This window comes from Hoplias malabaricus, chromosome 2 (assembly GCF_029633855.1).
Source record: "Hoplias malabaricus isolate fHopMal1 chromosome 2, fHopMal1.hap1, whole genome shotgun sequence".
In the NCBI taxonomy this organism is placed as follows: domain Eukaryota; kingdom Metazoa; phylum Chordata; class Actinopteri; order Characiformes; family Erythrinidae; genus Hoplias; species Hoplias malabaricus.
In genome coordinates this window covers 80891878-80910435 of record NC_089801.1, presented here as the reverse complement: position 1 = coordinate 80910435, position 18558 = coordinate 80891878, and the positions used below count along the sequence as shown (strand labels likewise).

The window sequence follows — 18558 nt, the reverse complement described above, 5'->3', positions numbered from 1 at the left end:
GGGACTCCGGAGGCAGCCGACAGATACCGAGGAGCCAAGCGGCTCGCAGCCTCGGCAGTCGCTGAGGCAAAAACTCCGGTGTGGGAGGAGTTCGGTGAGAACATGGAAAACGACTTTCGGTCGGCTCCGAGAAGTTTCTGGCAAACCGTCAGGCGACTCAGGAGGGGAAAGCAGTTTTCCACCAACACTGTATATGGTGGGGGTGGGGAACTGTTGACCTCGACTGGGGACGTCACCAGACGGTGGAAGGAATACTTCGAGGATCTTCTCAATCCCACCGGCACGTCTTCCGCAGAGGAAGCAGAGCTTGGGGACCCCGGGGGGGGCTCGTCTATCACTGGGGCTGAAGTGGCCAAGGTGGTAGGGAAACTCCTTGGTGGTAGGGCCCCGGGGGTGGATGAGGTTCACCCCGGGTTCCTCAAGGCTCTGGATGTTGTGGGGCTGTCCTGGTTGACACGTCTTTGCAACATCGCGTGGACATCGGGGGCAGTGCCTCTGGACTGGCAGACTGGGGTGGTGGTTCCCCTTTTTAAAAAGGGGGATCGGAGGGTGTGTTCCAACTATAGGGGGATCACACTCCTCAGCCTCCCCGGTAAGGTCTATGCGGGGGTACTGGAGAAGAGAGTCCGACCGATAGTTGAACCTCGGATCCAGGAGGAACAATGCGGATTCCGCCCCGGTCGTGGAACACAGGACCAGCTCTTTACCCTCGCTAGGATCCTGGAGGGTGCATGGGAGTTTGCTCAACCAGTCTACATGTGTTTTGTGGATCTGGAGAAGGCATTCGACCGTGTCCCTCGGGGTATTCTGTGGGGGGTGCTCAGGGAGTATGGGGTACTGGGCTCTTTGTTACGAGCTATCCAGTCCCTGTACAAACAGAGCAGGAGTCTGGTTCGTATGGCTGGCAGTAAGTCCGACTGGTTTCCAGTCGGAGTTGGACTCCGTCAGGGCTGCCCGTTGTCACCGGTTCTGTTCACAATTTTTATGGACAGAATTTCTCGGCGTAGCCAAGTGGCGGAGGGTGTCCGGTTTGGTGGTCTCAGGATCCCATGTCTGCTTTTTGCAGATGATGTGGTCTTGTTGGCTTCATCGAGCCGGGACCTCCAGCTCTTGCTGGACCAGTTTGCAGCCGAGTGTGAAGCGGTAGGGATGAGGATCAGTACCTCCAAGTCCGAGTCCATGGTACTCAGTCGGAAAAGGGTGGAGTGCTCTCTCCAGGTTGGAAGTGAGATCCTGCCTCAAGTGGAGGAGTTTAAATACCTCGGGGTCTTGTTCACGAGTGAGGGAAAGATGGAGCGTGAGATTGACAGGCGGATCGGTGCAGCGTCAGCAGTAATGCGGGCTCTGTACCGGTCCGTTGTGGTGAAGAAAGAGCTGAGCAGAAAAGCAAAGCTCTCGATTTACCGGTCAATCTACGTCCCAACCCTCACCTATGGTCACGAGCTTTGGGTAGTGACCGAAAGAACGAGATCGCGGGTACAAGCGGCTGAAATGAGTTTTCTCCGCAGGATGTCTGGACTCTCCCTTAGAGACAGGGTTAGGAGCTCGGACATCCGGGAGAGACTCGGAGTGGAGCCGCTGCTCCTCCACGTCGAGAGGAGCCAGTTGAGATGGTTCGGGCATCTGGTTCGGATGCCTCCTGGACGCCTTCCTGGAGAGGTGTTCCGGGCATGTCCAACGGGGAGGAGGCCCCGGGGCAGACCAAGAACACGCTGGAGAGACTATATGTCTCGACTGGCCTGGGAACGCCTCGGTATACCCCCGGAGGAGCTGGCGTCGGTGGCTGGGGAGAGGGAGGTCTGGGTTTCTTTGCTCCGACTGCTTCCCCCGCGACCCGGATCCGGATAAGCGGTGGATAATGGATGGATGGATGTCTATAAAGCGTGAGCACCGTGCCATGTCCACATCCACGGTAGATATGAAACCTTTATGCTTCACAAATATTTTCAGACACATTTGTTTTGCTAAAAAAATCTTTTAAACACATCAAGTTATCAGTGTGGAAAATATAGTCAATTATGATCAATGTTTCCAAACACAGGCATTTTCATTCTTAAACTATATTCTCTGAGTAGACTGTTACATTTGATAAGCAAAGGATTAAACAAAGCTTAGTTTTAGCTTAGATATGCTTATATATTTACTTGAGCCCCTTTCACATATGAACTCCAGAGTATCAGGTGATGTCCCAGAGTTGTCCTTTTCACACATGCAGTGCACAGTTGGAGATTTTCTGTGTCAGGTGTGTTTTCACAGCAAGACATGTGCTGCATGCTTGAGGCATGGAGCAGCGCCTGTGCTATGAGTGCAGGGGTAACTCCAGAGTCCACTTACTTAGGTTATACCCAGAGTCTTTACTGTGGCTAAAGCAAATACATGGGAACATTTCTGGGTTACTGTGCATGTGTGAAAGAGGCCTTAAAAAGTGTGGTTATGTGTTCAATTGTTCTGGGTTGATTGTTTGTGGCTTTTGTCTAATAATTTCAGGTAATTCCAAAGTTTTAATTATTTTAGTTGCCTTTATATTCCAGCAATGTTAGAATAAGCTTATTTAAATAAATCCTACATGCTCTCCAGTTTGTAGTCTTTTAGTATTTTGAGAATCCTACACCACATAAGAGAAATGAATTGGTGTTAAATTACACAACAATTAAATTAAACACCAAAACAACTAAAACATATAGAATGTATATTTATTTTTTTATTCTCTGTCTCAAAATATTTTGAGATATTTTAAAGAAGCACATATATGTTTAGGAGGGCCATAACTAGAGATTTTTCTTTGAGCTGTTTCATTTCACATACATATATTATGTGGGTTTTTTAGACTTTACCATTTGGACTTACCCAATTGAGCTGGTGGTGGATAAAGAGAATGTTGAGGTTCCCATATTGAATACTCAGAATCCTCCACAAATCTCTCCCTAACACACATCCTTTAAAAACACATGAACATGAAAATAAACATGAATATAAAATCTTCTCTCACTCTCACTCATACAGACATACAGAAGCCAAAACACTGAAATTACCTTCTTGTTTCTACACACATTTATTTAATCAGCTCCATACAGGAACACTTTGTATCTCTATATTTTCAAACTGTAGTCATTATGTTGCTCTGCATACTGTGATACTCCAACAGGCTGTTTTCAGTCACATGGTTCCAACAACGCACAAAATCCAGATGAAGGGCAGGAAAAGTAAAACAGAATGCAGATGACTATGCGAGGAGCCCGTACTGTGTTCCGATATAGTGAGAGAAATGTACAAACAAATACATCACAACATATGTAGGGTGTGACGCATATGTTTTGGAGAGTGATGTTTAACTGAACTGTAAGATTATCTGATGTCGAGGCAGTATTACAACTGTCTTCTTCTCCAGATGCCCTTTAACTCAAAAAGTACTGAGATGTACAGCTTGTTTTTAACTGACCGATCATCCACAGTACCAAGGTGCTTCTTGAGGATTGCTGTGTGTTTCTCTTTCTTTGTCCTGGGAATTAACCAGGACTAACTAACCACTAACTAACTATTATTACCAGTAGATTGACCAGAGGAGGATGGGTCACCCCTTGTGAGCCTTGGATCCTCCCAAGGTTTCTTCCTCAGCTGGGGGAGTTTTTCCTTGCCACTGTCGCCTCTGGCTTGCTCACTTGAGGGTTTTACATTTTGTTTTTTTTACATTTCATGTCAAACCTTTGTCTTACTGGAATTCTGTGAAGCTGCTTTGTGACAACATCAGTTGTGAAAAGCGCTATATAAATAAATTTTATTTGATTTGATTTAACCAAGAAACAAAAACATTCAGCGTGGGTTTTCAGTCAAATTCTTGTACTTTTCTCCCTCATGAACAACAGCTTTTGGTATTTTACTGTAAAAAATTAAACACTGAGAAAACAAAATATTACAGAAACGTGATGCATCAGGATTTTGGGGTTGTCCTTGTTTAATTAAGTTGGGACCGTGGGAGAAAACTAGAGCACCTGGAGGAAACCCACATGGACACAGGGAGAACACACCAAACTCCTCACAGACAGGACCCCAGTTGGGGTTTGAACCCTTAACCCCTGGGCCCTGGAGCTGTGAGACAGTGACACTACCTGTTTCTATACAGTTACACTGAAATACTGAACAGGTTCCTAATTTTTCAGCAGCCAAAATGATGGGGAAAGACATCACATCTGTGATTACACACAACATGTCAATAAAACAATTCATTGTTTAACAAGGGAAGTACACTTATAGACAAATTACTATCTCATTTACCTGCTTAATATCAAGAATCTGTTCAGTTCAGTTAGATAATCTTGCAGCTTCCCTTGTGTTACCCAGAATTATTTTGATTTACTTTGGACTGTGATCCTTACATTTCCAGTCACTCAATACCTGGAACTTGGTAAAAGTGTAAAAGTGTAAACTGTAAAAGACAGTATTACCCACCAAGCAATTTTCATACTTACACTAATAATAGTCATCAGTTACAGATGGTAATACGTCTTTACACACTATCTACCCCTTTCATGAATGGTCATTTTCAGACCATGGGATCACAGTGGTCCAGATATTCCTTGGGTTGAGGGTTATTTGAAAGGGTCTTAAATTAAAAATCAGTACATTTGTGCTGAGCTACTGCATATTGTATACAAATAAATGAATGATCATCTCTAAATCTATATGACCAAGATGGAATGACAGGAAAGTATCTATAAGTGATCAGTGAGTGTAACTGTAGTTTCTATTTTTAATGTGTTTTTAAAGTTGTAGGCACCTCACTCACATGTAGCACTCACCTCGATGTCACTGGCCACCATGGTTCATCCAGTTCTAGAAATAAAATTGGTGTCAATGCGTATTTTTTGCAGTGCATTTGCATCATAGTTTCAATGAAAATATTAAAACAAAATGGCAGAATAATTACAAAAACATTCAAGAGAAGTTATAATGTAGTTATACTGTTGTTTGCTAAAAGGTACTGACATAGTTAATGCTCCTTCAAAGTTACAGTCAGGGTTTTATATCTTAGTAGCTGTAGGTTTTCATAATAGGAGTGTTTTAAATAGAAACATAAATAAATCTACTTAAAAACATCTACAATTAAAACAAAATAGGTTACAATTGTGTTCCTGAGTCGACGGTACTGAGATGTACCATTGTTGGACTCACCATCAAGTGACATCAGGAATTACCAACACAGTGGAAAGTTTTTCTGTGAGTTTACATAGTAGTAAATTTGGCATGAATTATGTCCCTGTTGTAAGTAACTTTACAACTTGACAGACAGCTGAAAAGATGGACTTTCGACTAAAGTAAAATCCAAGACTTCTACCCAAATACCAAACTACAATTTGATTATATTCACAAATTCGCATTTTCCACTATTGACTCTTCAAATCTTGTGCTAACACTCAGCTAACCTGGGCTGCTCTGAACATCTGCGAATGAAAGTAATAAGTGCCCACAAAGCTGGGAAAGGCTATAAGAAGATAACCAAGCATATTTAGCTGGCCGCTTCTGCAGTGCCAAATGTTATTAAGACACTGTGAAGTTCAAGAAGAGGTCTGGGAACACCTGGAAAACTGTTGGAGAATGCTTTTATAAGCAGGTAAATAGAGGCAATTTAAAACCCATTTATGATTGTAAAGAACCTACAGAAGATGTTTGAGGCAGAAATGGTGGTGCATCAATACTTTGTGCAGGCAAAGCTAACTTCATGGAAGAAAACTGATTGCAAACTGCAAACTCTTCCTAAAGCTCAACATTTAAAGTATGTTACTGCATATCTAGACAAGTCAAAATCTGTCTAATCCGTTCTCTCTGGTCTGTGCTTTACCCGAGCAGGGAATAAAACCCTTAGTTTTATACTATTAGTTTAGTGCTTTGAGGCCTGGAACACTATGAATTATATGATTTGTGTGTTTGGACTTTTAGGATTTGGACTTACCCCATGGATGAGATGGTGGGGAAACAGAACGATGTCGATGACGACGACGACGAGGAGGAGAAGGAGAACGACGACGATGAACAGGACGAGGACGACGCCGAGGAGGAGGTGAGGGAGAGAGACAAGGAGAAGGAGGAGAAGGAGAACGACCACGATGAACAGGACGTGCACGACGACGAGGAGGAGGAGAAGAAACTACCGGTACTATAGATTCTATCTCCCTCCTGAAACCTCTCCAATGATGCATCCTTTAAGAACACAAGGACATGAATGTCACTCTCTTTCTCTCTCTCTCTCAAACACACACACAAACACCTTCTTATATTCTATATACAAACCGGATTCCAAAAAAGCTGGGAAACTAAACAAATTGTGAATAAAACTGAATGCAATGAGGTGGAGATGGCAAATGTCAATATTTTATTCGTAATAGAAGATAGATGACAGATCAAAAGTTTAATCTGAGTAAATGTAACATTTTAAAGGAAAAATATGTTGATTCAAAATTTCACAGTGTCAACAAATCCCAAAAAAGTTGGGACAAGTAGAAATAAGTGGCTGGAAAAAGGAAATTGAGCATATAACGAACAGCTGGAAGACCAATTAACACTAATTAGGTCAATTGACAACATGATTGGGTATAAAAAGAGCTTCTCAGAGTGTCGGTGTCTCTCTGAAGCCAAGATGGTCAGAGGATCACCAATTCCACCATTGTTGCGCAGAAAGATAAGCAGCAATACCAATACCATCAACCATGCCTAACATCATCAAAAGATTCAGAGAATCTGGAACAATTGCTGTGCGTAAGGGTCAAGGCCGTAAAACTCTACTGGACGCTCGTGACCTCCGGGCCCTTAAACGTCACTGCACCTCAAACAGGAATGCCACTGTCAAGGGAATAACAGAATGGGCTCAGGAATACTTCCAGAAAGCATTGTCAGTGAACAAAATCCACCGTGCCATCCGCCGTTGCCAGCTGAAACTCTACAATGCAAAGAGGAAGCCATTTCTAAGCAAGCTCCACAAGCTCAGATGTTTTACTGGGCCAGGGGTCTTTTAAAATGGAGTGTGGCAAAATGGAAGACTGTTCTGTGGTCAGATGAGTCACGATTTGAAGTTCTTTATGGAACACTGGAACACCATGTCATCCGGACCAAGAATAACCCAAGTTGTTATCAACGCTCCGTTCAGAAGCCTGCATCGCTGATGGTATGGGGTTGCATTAGTGCTTGTGGCATGGGCAGCTTGTATGTCTGGAAAAGCACCATTAATGCAGAAAACTATGTTCAGGTTCTAGAACATATGCTCCCATCTAGACGTCATCTCTTTCAGGGAAGACCCTGCATTTTTCAACAAGATAATGCCAGACCACATTCTACAGCAATCACAATATTATGGCTAAGTAGGAGAAGGATCCGGGTACTGAAATGGCCAGCCTGCAGTCCAGATCTTTCACTTATAGAGAACATTTGGCGCATCATAAAGAGGAAGGTGCGACAAAGAAGGCCCAAGATGATTGAACAGTTAGAGACCTGTATTAGACATGAATGGGAGAGCATTCCTATTTCTAAACTTAAGAAACTGGTCTCCTCTGTCCCCAGACGTCTGTTGAGTGTTGTAAGAAGAAGGGGGGATGCCACACAGTGGTAAAAAATAGCCTTGTCCCAACTTTGTTGGGATTTGTTGACGCCATGAATTTTGAAACAACATATTTTTCCCTTAAAATGATACATTCTCTCAGTTTAAACTTTTGATCTGTGATTTGTGTTCTATTCTGAACACTGTTCTATTCTGGCGTTAGATGTTGGCACTTCCACATCATTGCATTCAGTTTGTATTCACAATTTGTTTAGTGTCCCAACTTTTTTGGAAATCCGGTTTGTACCTCTTTCATCATTTATTGTACAGTGTCCTCATTTCATCAACTCCACTGACAATATATGAGCATTTTATACTTCTACAATTACAGACTGTGGTCCATGTGTTGCTCTGCATACTTTTGCCCACTTTCACTCTGTTCGTCAACTGTCAAGACCACAAGAGAGCAGGTATTATTTGCAGAGACAGAGTGTAATATTTGCTCCAGTAGCTCATCTGTCGCTGCACAGTGGGTGTCGGTCTTCCTCTAGTCCTTCATCAGTGACACAGGACACTATCGGCTGGATGTTTTTGGCACTATTCTCAGTCTAGCAGTGACACTGAGGGGTTTAAACTCCAGCAGCACTGCTGTGTCTGATCCACTTGTACCAGCACAACACATACTAACACACCACCACCACATCAGTGTCACTGCAGCTCTTTTCATATCATGTGAATTGGGCTTTATCAAATGTTGTGCAAAAATGTTCAATGTGCAATTAAAATCAGCTATATAAGTATGTAAGAATTCATTCAGGCTTAGTTTTTTGCTGCCTTTATGATATTTACGTAATTAGAAACCACCAGCTGTTATTCACATTGAGCATGAATGGACCAATAGGCAAGCACCAAAATGACCTTGACTACATATTCCCCCACATAAACTGCCGTTGAAATTGTGGAACATTTCTACTGCCTCCATTTTAAGTGACCATTTTAGAGATTTGGACACTGATGACACTGTACACTACATACGCTATAGCATGATATTAATGAAAATACAAGGCATGATAAATACAGGATCTTAAGAAAGTGTGACCCAACTGGTCAAAATTTCATCCCACTTGGATAAACACCATAATTTATCATAGTGAAGAATTCTGAAAGTAAAAAATGAGTACAGTGTTCAGTTTATTCAAATGTCTTTCTGTGGTGCCATGCTCTAAAGTCTTACCTCAATATCAGGAGAGTTACTAGCTATTTCCAGAAGCCTGAGAAATGCAAATGTGGTGAGTCTGTGTGTGTGGGCATATTTAAATACTATCCAACAAAAGTGAAAACAAAAGTACAACTGGGCACTGATAAGTAGAACCATAAAGTAACCGCCCCTGGATTTATTTTCAGCCGTATTTATGTATTTCCTGCTTCCTCTTTGTTCACTCATCTTCTAATGTATTATTCCATCCATCCATCCATTTTCCACCGCTTATCCGAGTCCGGGTCGCAGGGGAATCAGTCCAAGTAAAGAAACCCAGACCTCCCTCTCCCCAGCCACTGCTTCCAGCACCTCCGGGTGTATACCAAGGCGTTCCCAGGCCAGTCGAGACATGTAGTCTCTCCAGCATGTTCTTGGTCTGCCCCGGGGCCTCCTCCCTATTGGACATGCCCAGAACACTTCACCAGGAAGGTGTCCAGGAGGCATCCAGACCAGATTCCGAACCACCTCAACTGGCTCCTCTCAACGTAGCTTAAAACTATATTGATATTGACTTTGGTGCTGCAGGTAGTGTCACCGATACACATCTACAGGGTCTCGGGGGCCTGGGTTCAATCCTTGCCTTGGGTCACAGTTTCTAAGAAGTTGGTTTTTCCCCCCATGCCTATGTCAGTTTCCCTGAAGGTGCTTCAGTTTCCTCCCACACTCAAAACACAAGTGGTACATGTTGGAAAGTGGACTGGCTATGTGAAATTACAGATGTCTGAGTGAATGGGTGAGTGTGTAAAATTGTCTACAGGTGTAAGTGACTTGGTGAATGTGTGAAATTGCCTGCAGGTGTGAGTATGTGGGTGAGTATGTGAAATTGTCTACAGGTGTGAGTGTGTGCCATGTCAGTGGAGGTATGCTAACAAAATTGAGCCATTACTGGGTTTTAAGCAACCTTTTATTAAGCATGGCTAATTTTAGCTAACTTAGCTGGCTAGGTGTTAAGTAGCTATTTTACTCTATCAATTCCATTGAAATTATATAAATATAGATTTTAATCTGCAATCACATATTTGGCATATTGTCTCCAAGTTAGTTTAAAGGATAGACCAAATCACTGAATAAAGTATTACATAAGCCAGACATAAGCTGTTGTGAGTTTGAGACGTTCTGTAAAATGAAAGGTTGTTTTGCAAAAGAAATAAAGATAAGCCACTAGCCATGACACTGCCAACCAAATAGTCGAAAAAAAGGGGATAATATTTCAATATATGTGAAAAATCTGTGAAAAATTAAATTTCAATTACATTTCTCTGTCTGGGGGGTGATGGGTGTCCTTAATGCTACCTACCTGAAATGAGTTAGAACAAGTAAAAACAGCCTAGAATAACCCAGACCTGATGTAATTATAGGCAATAAGGAGCAGTGAGCACACACACCTGGATCAGCATACAGCCACCCTTGTTGCCTTGGGAGCATTTTGGGTTTTAGGAGCACTTTAAATGGGGATGTTAATGTCCATTCTAGGGAATGAACTAGTGACCTTCCAGTCCCAAACTCACTTCTTTAGCTGTTAAGCTCATACAAACTGCCCTGTCTTAATTTGATTCTCAGAAAACACAGAGAAAAGCACATCCCACAACTAAAACAATACTTTAATTCCAGTTACAGTGGATTCTGTTTTATACAAGATGGTTGACAAACATAGGGCTTGTACTGACAAACCTTTTTTTCTACATTGTTCTGTTTAGAAGTGGATTTGAAGTGTTCCTGAAGTTTTAATTTATGTCAAATATTTTTTGTGTTTTATCTTGACTTTTTTGTATTGCTGGTTTCATGTAGGTATGTGTTATGCAACAGTGATGTCCAATGCTCCGTGGAGTCCAGAGTTCAGTCTTTGGCTCAGGTCACTGTCCGTGTGGAGATGAGTGTGTCCTTCCTGTGAGTATATATATGTATACACTGCATATTCAAATAATATAGATGCATGTTAAATAATGCACATTAAAAATGCAAATTAAAAAACATTTATGTGCATTAAAAACAAACATACACATTAAAAAAAGTGCATGCAAGCTTATTGCTAAAGCTAGCACATAAAGCATTATGTAAGTTATGGAGTTTGCCAAGCCACAGAAAACATGGCCGTCATGAGAACTCATCGTGAAATACTCAAGGAAATATAGTTAAGTAATTCCATACAGTGTTCCCCAAGGCTAACTTTGTTGTTGTTCCATGTTTAATGTGGAAGTGAATATTTTAAACGCTTCTTAGCTAAGTCATATTTCAGAAGTGTATTTAGCACACATGATTACATACATATTTCATGCATACTGTCTAAAAAACAAGTTCAGAAGTAAGTTACGTTTCAACATGTGGTAACACTTTAAATTACAGCCTATTAATTACTGGGTACAGAGTAAGTACCTGTATAGCAAGCTGTAAGATACAATACTGAGTAAGTCAAGGACATGATAGAAATATGTTGTCATTACTGGGTATCTTACAATTCATTTCATCACTTCCTCATTAGTCAGCTATGTACATGTAATGCATCGGTACATATCGGCTAAACAGTGTAAAATATCTCCAAAGTATGTGATGATGATTATTGTGGTAAATCACGTGCTGAACCTAATGAGCACAAAGCACCATGAAACTCTTCTAATGCCTGTAATGAAACTGTAGGTGCACTCAAAATAATCTGAAAGAATCTATAATTACATTCAGAAACACAGTGAATTCAAAATAGTAGCTGCATTCCTTATTTTTTTTTTAAATGACAGTAACAGTCACTTGCATAAACTGTCATACTTTTAATTCAATTTTGAAAATCTATAATTACGCTTAGAAGTACAGTGGATTCGGAACATAATTACGTGCCTTATTTGTAAAAAGATTGTTAGATATACCAAGTAATAACCACATATTTCTACTATCATACACTTTACTTAGTACTTATTTTATCTTACGGCTTATTTAACAGGTGCATGCTCTGTTAATCCAGTAATTTATCCAGTAATTAGTGGGCTGTAATTTTTTTTTTTTTTACCCAATATCATGTTAATCAAGAAAATTATTTAAGGCGTAAGCAAAGAGTTGCAATACAACTATAAGCTCCTGGGCTAACTCAGTATTCAGAATCAGTAATTCATGTGCATCTTTATTATTTTAATGCGCATCTATACATTTTTTGTACATACATATTTTTATTACGAGCATGTGTTATTTTAATGTGCATTTGCCCTTTGCCCTTTTCACCGTGCATCAGGAATGGCATCTGGTGTAAAACCTGTGCCAAGCTGAATGTGCAGATGGGCAGATCTTTTGTGGCAAACACCCACAATAGCAGCTGAAAGTCAAATTATGTCAACAGCAACACTGCTTGTTTAAAATACTTAAAAAGTTCAATTTTGCAGCAAAAACAAAATGTCATCATCAAAATTGTTTACACTCTTTAAGTGCTTTCTTGGTCAAAGTGTATAATAATTGTATGACCTTACATAAATTACCTTTGTTGTTGGGGTTAAAAGTTTGATCTGACCACAACAGTGTCCTGCCAAATGAATCTTTTGCTGAAGGGCTCTGACCTGAGGAGAAATGTATTTCCCAGACATGGCTTCCCAGAACCTTGTGTGATTGTGTGAAAATCTGCTCTCATCCTGAAAGTGAAAGTAAAGATTAGGGATTGCGCAGGGAGTGTTTGAAGGAAACCATGTGTGCTTTGGACAGAAGAATGTATCAATAACACAAGGGATTAGCTGTAATGAACCCTGTGTGTATGTGGCTTCATGAATGTATTTATAGGGCATCATATGGCAGACCTAACGTTCTCTGATATGACGGCTCATAACTACTGCACTGACGGGCTTAACACTTTAAAAAACAAACAAAAAAATGATACTATTATCATTATATTTGAGTAATACATGAGAACATTGATAACTTAAAGTAGAACCAAATACCATTAAATGAATACTACATACTAAAGTGTGAGCACCGTTTTCTACCTGATATTTTTTGAGTTTTAACAGAAAGTTTTTTCTTTAATTGCTGCATCATTTAAACCTAAATTACTAATATGACTCCTGATTTTGATGTCATACATGCATTGCTTTATTATTTGTCAGGCATGTAAATGTAAGTATGTATGTCATTTAATGTCATATATATTTATCAAGGGTGCTTACAATACACTGAAAACATTCGTAGTATTTTTAATGCAAAGGGGTCAAATACTGGAGGAGCGGGAAACAGAAATGAAGCTGAGGAAAAATGAGGGTCTTATGATTAAAGTCTATATTCTTTTTCACTGGTTTGGAGAGTACATAAAGCTTCCCACCACACAGTACACGCTCACACACACATAGGGCACCACGGCTTTGCAACTGCTTCAGACCTCGATACAACAGAAATATCACGTAAAAGACTGTACTCGACTGCTACCTTCAAAATGACAGAGTTGGTCTGAGTGGGAGAAATATCTGAACAGCATTTGAATTACTGAGAGAATCCTTTATTTATGATGCCTGGTTACTTCATTAACACTGTCTCTAGTGTGTGGTCACCCCCAGTGTCTATAAAATGTCGACTTAAAATGGAAGCAGTAGAAATGCTGCTGTGAAAAAAAATATATATTAGTGCTGGTCATTTTTGGAGCAACTAGTTTTTGAATTATGTAAAAACATAAATGAAGAAGCAAGGCTACTACTAGTATTTTAACTTGTAATTTATCACAGAACAGTGTTGCAGTGTTTAGATTATGGCAGAGTTTCCCTGTGATAGAGCCGTGGAGCCCCTTTTTAAAAACAAATCACGGAAAATTGAGTGCTCTGAGCCAGGCACCAGTCTACAGCTGTATTTATGAAAATAAACAGTGTGTAAAATGTATTGTGCTGTGTATATATTCATCTTCGCTGTTTAATAATAGTTTCTACGCGGTTGGGCCAGGGGTGTGTAGGGGGTTGAAGAGCCTCCCACAGCTGCAAAAGAAAATTCTAGAAGAAACGCTGAAGTAGAGTGAGATACAGCAAGCAATGGAACTATAGTCATTTTTATATTCTGCATTTATTAAAAGTTATTTTTAAGAAGAGAGTGTTAATCTTCTTTAAATGTTCTTTAATCTGTCGTTAATCTTAATGCGTTACAGACGGATACGTGTGAGAATGGTTTGCACCTTTACTTGCAATTCCCTATTTTACCACATAATGTCACCGTTTTGCGCTCTCTCCGCAAAGTCCTATGGCTTCCCATGGTGAAACCTTGCTTAAACATACGCTCTTTTTTTACGCAAAGTATTTATTCATAAATCACAGTTTATGCATGAGATGTTTCGTACGCACATTTCAGACCCATCGTTTTATAAATGAGGTCGCTGGTGTTTTTTCTGTTCCTTTCTATACATTAATTAGCCTCCACACTGTCACTTTTAAAAGCTAAAAATAATACTTCTGTTTTCCTCACAGCTTTAGAAAAGAAGATATTAACAGAGGAAGGAGCTGAGCAGATGCAGAGTCAGCACAAAAAACAGTAGACTGACTGTTAAAAATATTTATCACAATGGTCAGGACGTCACATTACATACAGATTGTTTATTTCTTATAATTTGGAAGCAACTGCTGATTAAAATGAATTGGCAACCAATGACAGATCTCCAAGTTAAAAACATTCAATGTCAAAAAGATATCTGCATCCCCAGTTTCAACCAATGATAAAATCTTAAGAGTTATTAAAGAAGAAGAATATACAATGATCTTATGTTGTTTTATGATGACACACGGACCGGGAGAACTGCTTGAATCTGCATGTTAAAGACTACCGAGACTACTCTGAGGCCAGGGAAATCTGCTATCAATACAGAAATCAGTGTGACATTTACGACAAAAAAATTCCCTCTAAATCTTGGGACTTTAATTTTTATCTTTACACAGTGTTTCTCAGAAGCAGTAAATTTACTAATGGATAAAAGTAGTTAGTCATGGGCTTTCCTGTTACTGTGGGTCCATATAGGCCTGCGTTTCTCTATAAAAGCTCTGATGCCCTCTTGCCCATCATGTAGTGCCAGATTGTCCACCATGACCGCGGTGGCAGTGGCATACGCTGCATCTCGTCCTTGCGCCATCTGCCTCTGGAACGCTGCTTTCCCCAGGGCCACCACCGCTCGACTAGAATCACACACTCTGCGTGCGATGCCCATTGTCTCCTCCTCCAAGTGCTCCTCGTTCACAACTTTACTCACGAGCCCATGGAGCAAAGCTTCCTGTGCTGAGATCGGGCGGCCTGTGAACATCATCTCCAAAGCAACCTGGGTCAGGAAGATCAGGACATACGGTTCAGATGAGTGTAGAGTATGTTAGTGTTTCTCAGCCCTGGTCCTGGAGTAATCCTGTCTTTCACTGCACTGTGCCTCAATCAAACTAATTTACAATCACTTACTGAAACTGTGGAGATGTCAAAAACACACTGAACTGGGTTTGTGTTGCGAGTTGGACACAGCACCCAATAACACATTTCATTCCCAAACAAATTAGTCAATAAACAATAACGTCTGATTACAGCTGCCAGTGTCTGTGTGTGTTTTGGCTTTCAGATCAAGATAGTATGTTTGGTGTTTCCTTTTTAAACATTAGGTGAGTGTGACTTCATATTGGGCAGTCTTTTAAAGGGTGCTGTGATCAGCGGAAAAAGATTGAGAAATGCTTGTTTAAACAGCTGAAAACTGGTTAGTGGCAAGTTTAATTTATAAACAAGTGCATATTTATTTACATCTGGACAAATTTACATCAAAACAAAACTATTCACTCAAACTGGTCCTCAACATAATTCTGCCACTGATTCTGTTCTTGATCAAAGGCTACATTAAGGGCACAGGGGGCGATAGTGAGCACCCCTTTGGTCACTAAAATAATTATAATGTGACACTAAAGCTTGGCCTTTCACATGCACTGAAACGGGCTGCTCAAGAGGCATGGTTCAGAACCACCGAACCAGACCCAATGCTACAATATTTCATGATGTATGTACCTTTCTTGGTACAGCTCTTCCGATGGCCACTCCCGGAGTGGAGCAAAAGAGACCTACATTAACTCCAGGTGTTGCAAAGGTTGATTTGTCCGTTGCCACAGCAATGTCACAGCTGGCAACCAACTGGCATCCAGCTGCTGTGGCAATGCCGTTTACCATGGCAACCACAGGCACGGGAACATCCTGGATCAGGGTCATGACCTTAAACAATAGTGAGATTGTGTGAAAGGAATGACCAAAACCTACTGTAACAGAAGATGAGTACAGACTAAATGTTTTATAACTGGTGATCATATTCTCACTTCTGAGCACGTCTGGAACACACGTGTGTGATATTCTCTGCCCCGTGTTGAGGTCAGTTCCTTAAGGTCATGACCTGAAGAAAACACAGGTCCTGTTGCTAGAAAGAAAAAGAAAAATCGTTGCGTACAGATGTTCTAAGAAACGTTTATTTAAATAATCAGTTCTGATAAATAATGACATGCCTGATATTATTATGACTCTGATGTCCTTGTCATTTACATTGGTCAGGATGTCGTCTCTCAGAGAGTTTAGCATGGCCAGAGACAGGGCATTCCTCGTCTTAGGGTTGTTCAAAATGATCCTCCTAAAATGACAACATAACATACATATGTGATCAGTAAGTCCTAGTAGAGAAAGAACATTCTTGTCTACATTTTTGCAACCGCTGCTGATGTTTAACTTTGTATTTGCAGCTGACAGACTGTATGCACGGAATACTGTGACGGAGGCTAGTCCATATTAAGCTCTTGATAAAATGTATAATAACATTTACAAGGTTACAAGTCAATATGCTAATCCTATTTAAAAACAATAATTAATTATTATTATTATTATTATTATTAGTTTTTTTTACCGCAGTCTTTTTGTAAATAATATTAAATAACATATACATTATGGCCAATAGTTTGGGGGCAAACAGCTTCTCTTCTGAACTATAGAGTATGAATAAGTCGTGTATATTCTTTAAAAACTGGATGCCTATACATTATTTTAAAATAAACAACAATAAATCGGAAGTCGTCGTCGTGGCTTCCGCTCCTGATAAAAGTCTATAACCCACTCTGTGTGCTTTATTATGTCGTCTGTAACCTTTGTTTTGCCTAGGACTTTTCTCAGGTGGTCCACATAAATAAAATGACCTTTTTACACTTTAAAATATCGCTAGACTACGTCCCTCTTTCTGACTCTGTACCTGAAACCTTTAATTATTCCCTTTTACTACATCTAGACTGTTTTATGTTTTACTTGTACTGTAAAGCGTCTTTGTAAATACAAAATAGCGCTTCTAAATAAAATTCCACTAATAAATAGATTAATAACTAATTAAATGTGGAAACTCTTTTCTGTAAAAAGTTACCGCACCTTATTCCATCGTCGTCTTCGCGGAGGGTTAACGGAGGAGAGTTTTCAGTGTTCACAGACCGTGTCCAACAGCTCGGAAAAACACTACGGACAGAAGCCCGAGCAAATCTGAGGGACCTGAGACACACTGCGTGAGACATATTTAACTACAACACACCATTCTCACACTGACGGCCTCACACAAGTAACAAGACTCTGACCGATTTTCATAATAAGAGCATACGGTCCAAACTGAAATACTTCATGCAGTCGGTGATGTTTTATTATTTTTTGTATAATTTTATTGAATAATCGTTAAATCGAGCAAAGTATGTGTCAATAAGATGAACAACACGAACTCCCGAGCCCGAGTAAACCTGAAGACTGAAGACTGCCACACTGTGCTCACAGCCCTCAAATTCAACTACACATCTCTCAGCGAGTGGGAGGGGCGTAGTTTCTCTCCAACAGAACAAGGCACCCTCCACTATCCATCCATTATCTGTAACCCTTATCCAATTTAGGGTCGCGGGGGGTCCAGAGCCTACCTGGAATCATTGGGCGCAAGGTGGGAATACACCCTGGAGGGGGTGCCAGTCCTTCACAGGGCAACACAGACACACACACACTCACTCACACCTACGGACACTTTCGAGTCGCCAATCCACCTGCAACGTGTGTTTTTGGACTGTGGGAGGAAACCCACGCGGACACGGGGAGAACACACCAACTCCTCACAGACAGTCACCCGGAGCGGGAATCGAACCCACAACCTCCAGGCCCCCGGAGCTGTGTGACTGCGACACTACCTGCTGCACCACCGTTCCGGCCCACCCTCGAACGAAGTGCATACCACCCCTGATATTTTAATTATATATTTATTGCAGATTTGATCATGGGGTGAACTGCAGACTTAGACTGAGGTCTCATTAGTTCTCTCATTTCTACAATTATTCATATAATGTGATTACAGAACATTATGGGACTGTATTTGTTTTGTACTCAGCACAGTATTGGATTATAATCAGTTTAAATGTGTAAACCCTTAAGTAACACCCTCGAAAATGGCCCACTATTGAAATGAATATTTACAGCAGCTCCTCTCCATTAATGGACAATGGTAGAAATGGTGCTAATAACTTACAAACAGTCGTAATATTCAGCAAACCATGAGCACTCAGTCACAGTGGGTGTATATGACAGTGTAGTCAGTGCATGTAGCTACAAGTGAGGTGAACTTAGTGAAGTGGAAACTCACTGTAATGTAGTGATGGTTTAATGAATTCTGAGACAGTGGTGCATGTGTGTGTGTGTGTGTGTGTTTGTGTGAAGATAAAGTAGAAAGACACACTCCTGTTTTTTAAGAGATTTATTAAATGTTCATAATATTAAACTTTAATAAAAGTACATTTCAGAGTTCTTCTTTTCCACCAACAAACAT

General features: G+C 40.6%; 2 protein-coding genes across 3 annotated transcripts in view; both read right to left on the bottom strand.

Annotated features, from left to right (window-relative positions):
• The window catches only part of LOC136678518 (NLR family CARD domain-containing protein 3-like), a 140775-nt gene that overhangs the window by 104241 nt on the left and 17976 nt on the right, over positions 1–18558 (bottom strand). The gene's annotated exons all lie outside the window — the stretch shown is intronic.
• echdc3 (enoyl CoA hydratase domain containing 3) lies at positions 12856–17515 on the bottom strand. 2 transcript variants are annotated; one of them, XM_066661752.1, is made up of 5 exons: positions 17139–17515; positions 16238–16359; positions 16055–16146; positions 15753–15953; positions 12856–15033 (listed from the first exon to the last, which is right to left on the bottom strand). In XM_066661752.1, exons 1-5 carry the CDS (start codon positions 17276–17278, stop codon positions 14701–14703), a joined length of 888 nt encoding a protein of 295 aa, XP_066517849.1. In that variant the 5' UTR covers positions 17279–17515; the 3' UTR covers positions 12856–14700. The 2 variants fall into 2 exon arrangements, with proteins under 2 accessions (XP_066517849.1, XP_066517848.1); XM_066661751.1 differs by having other exon boundaries at positions 12859–15033; positions 16055–16152; positions 17139–17512.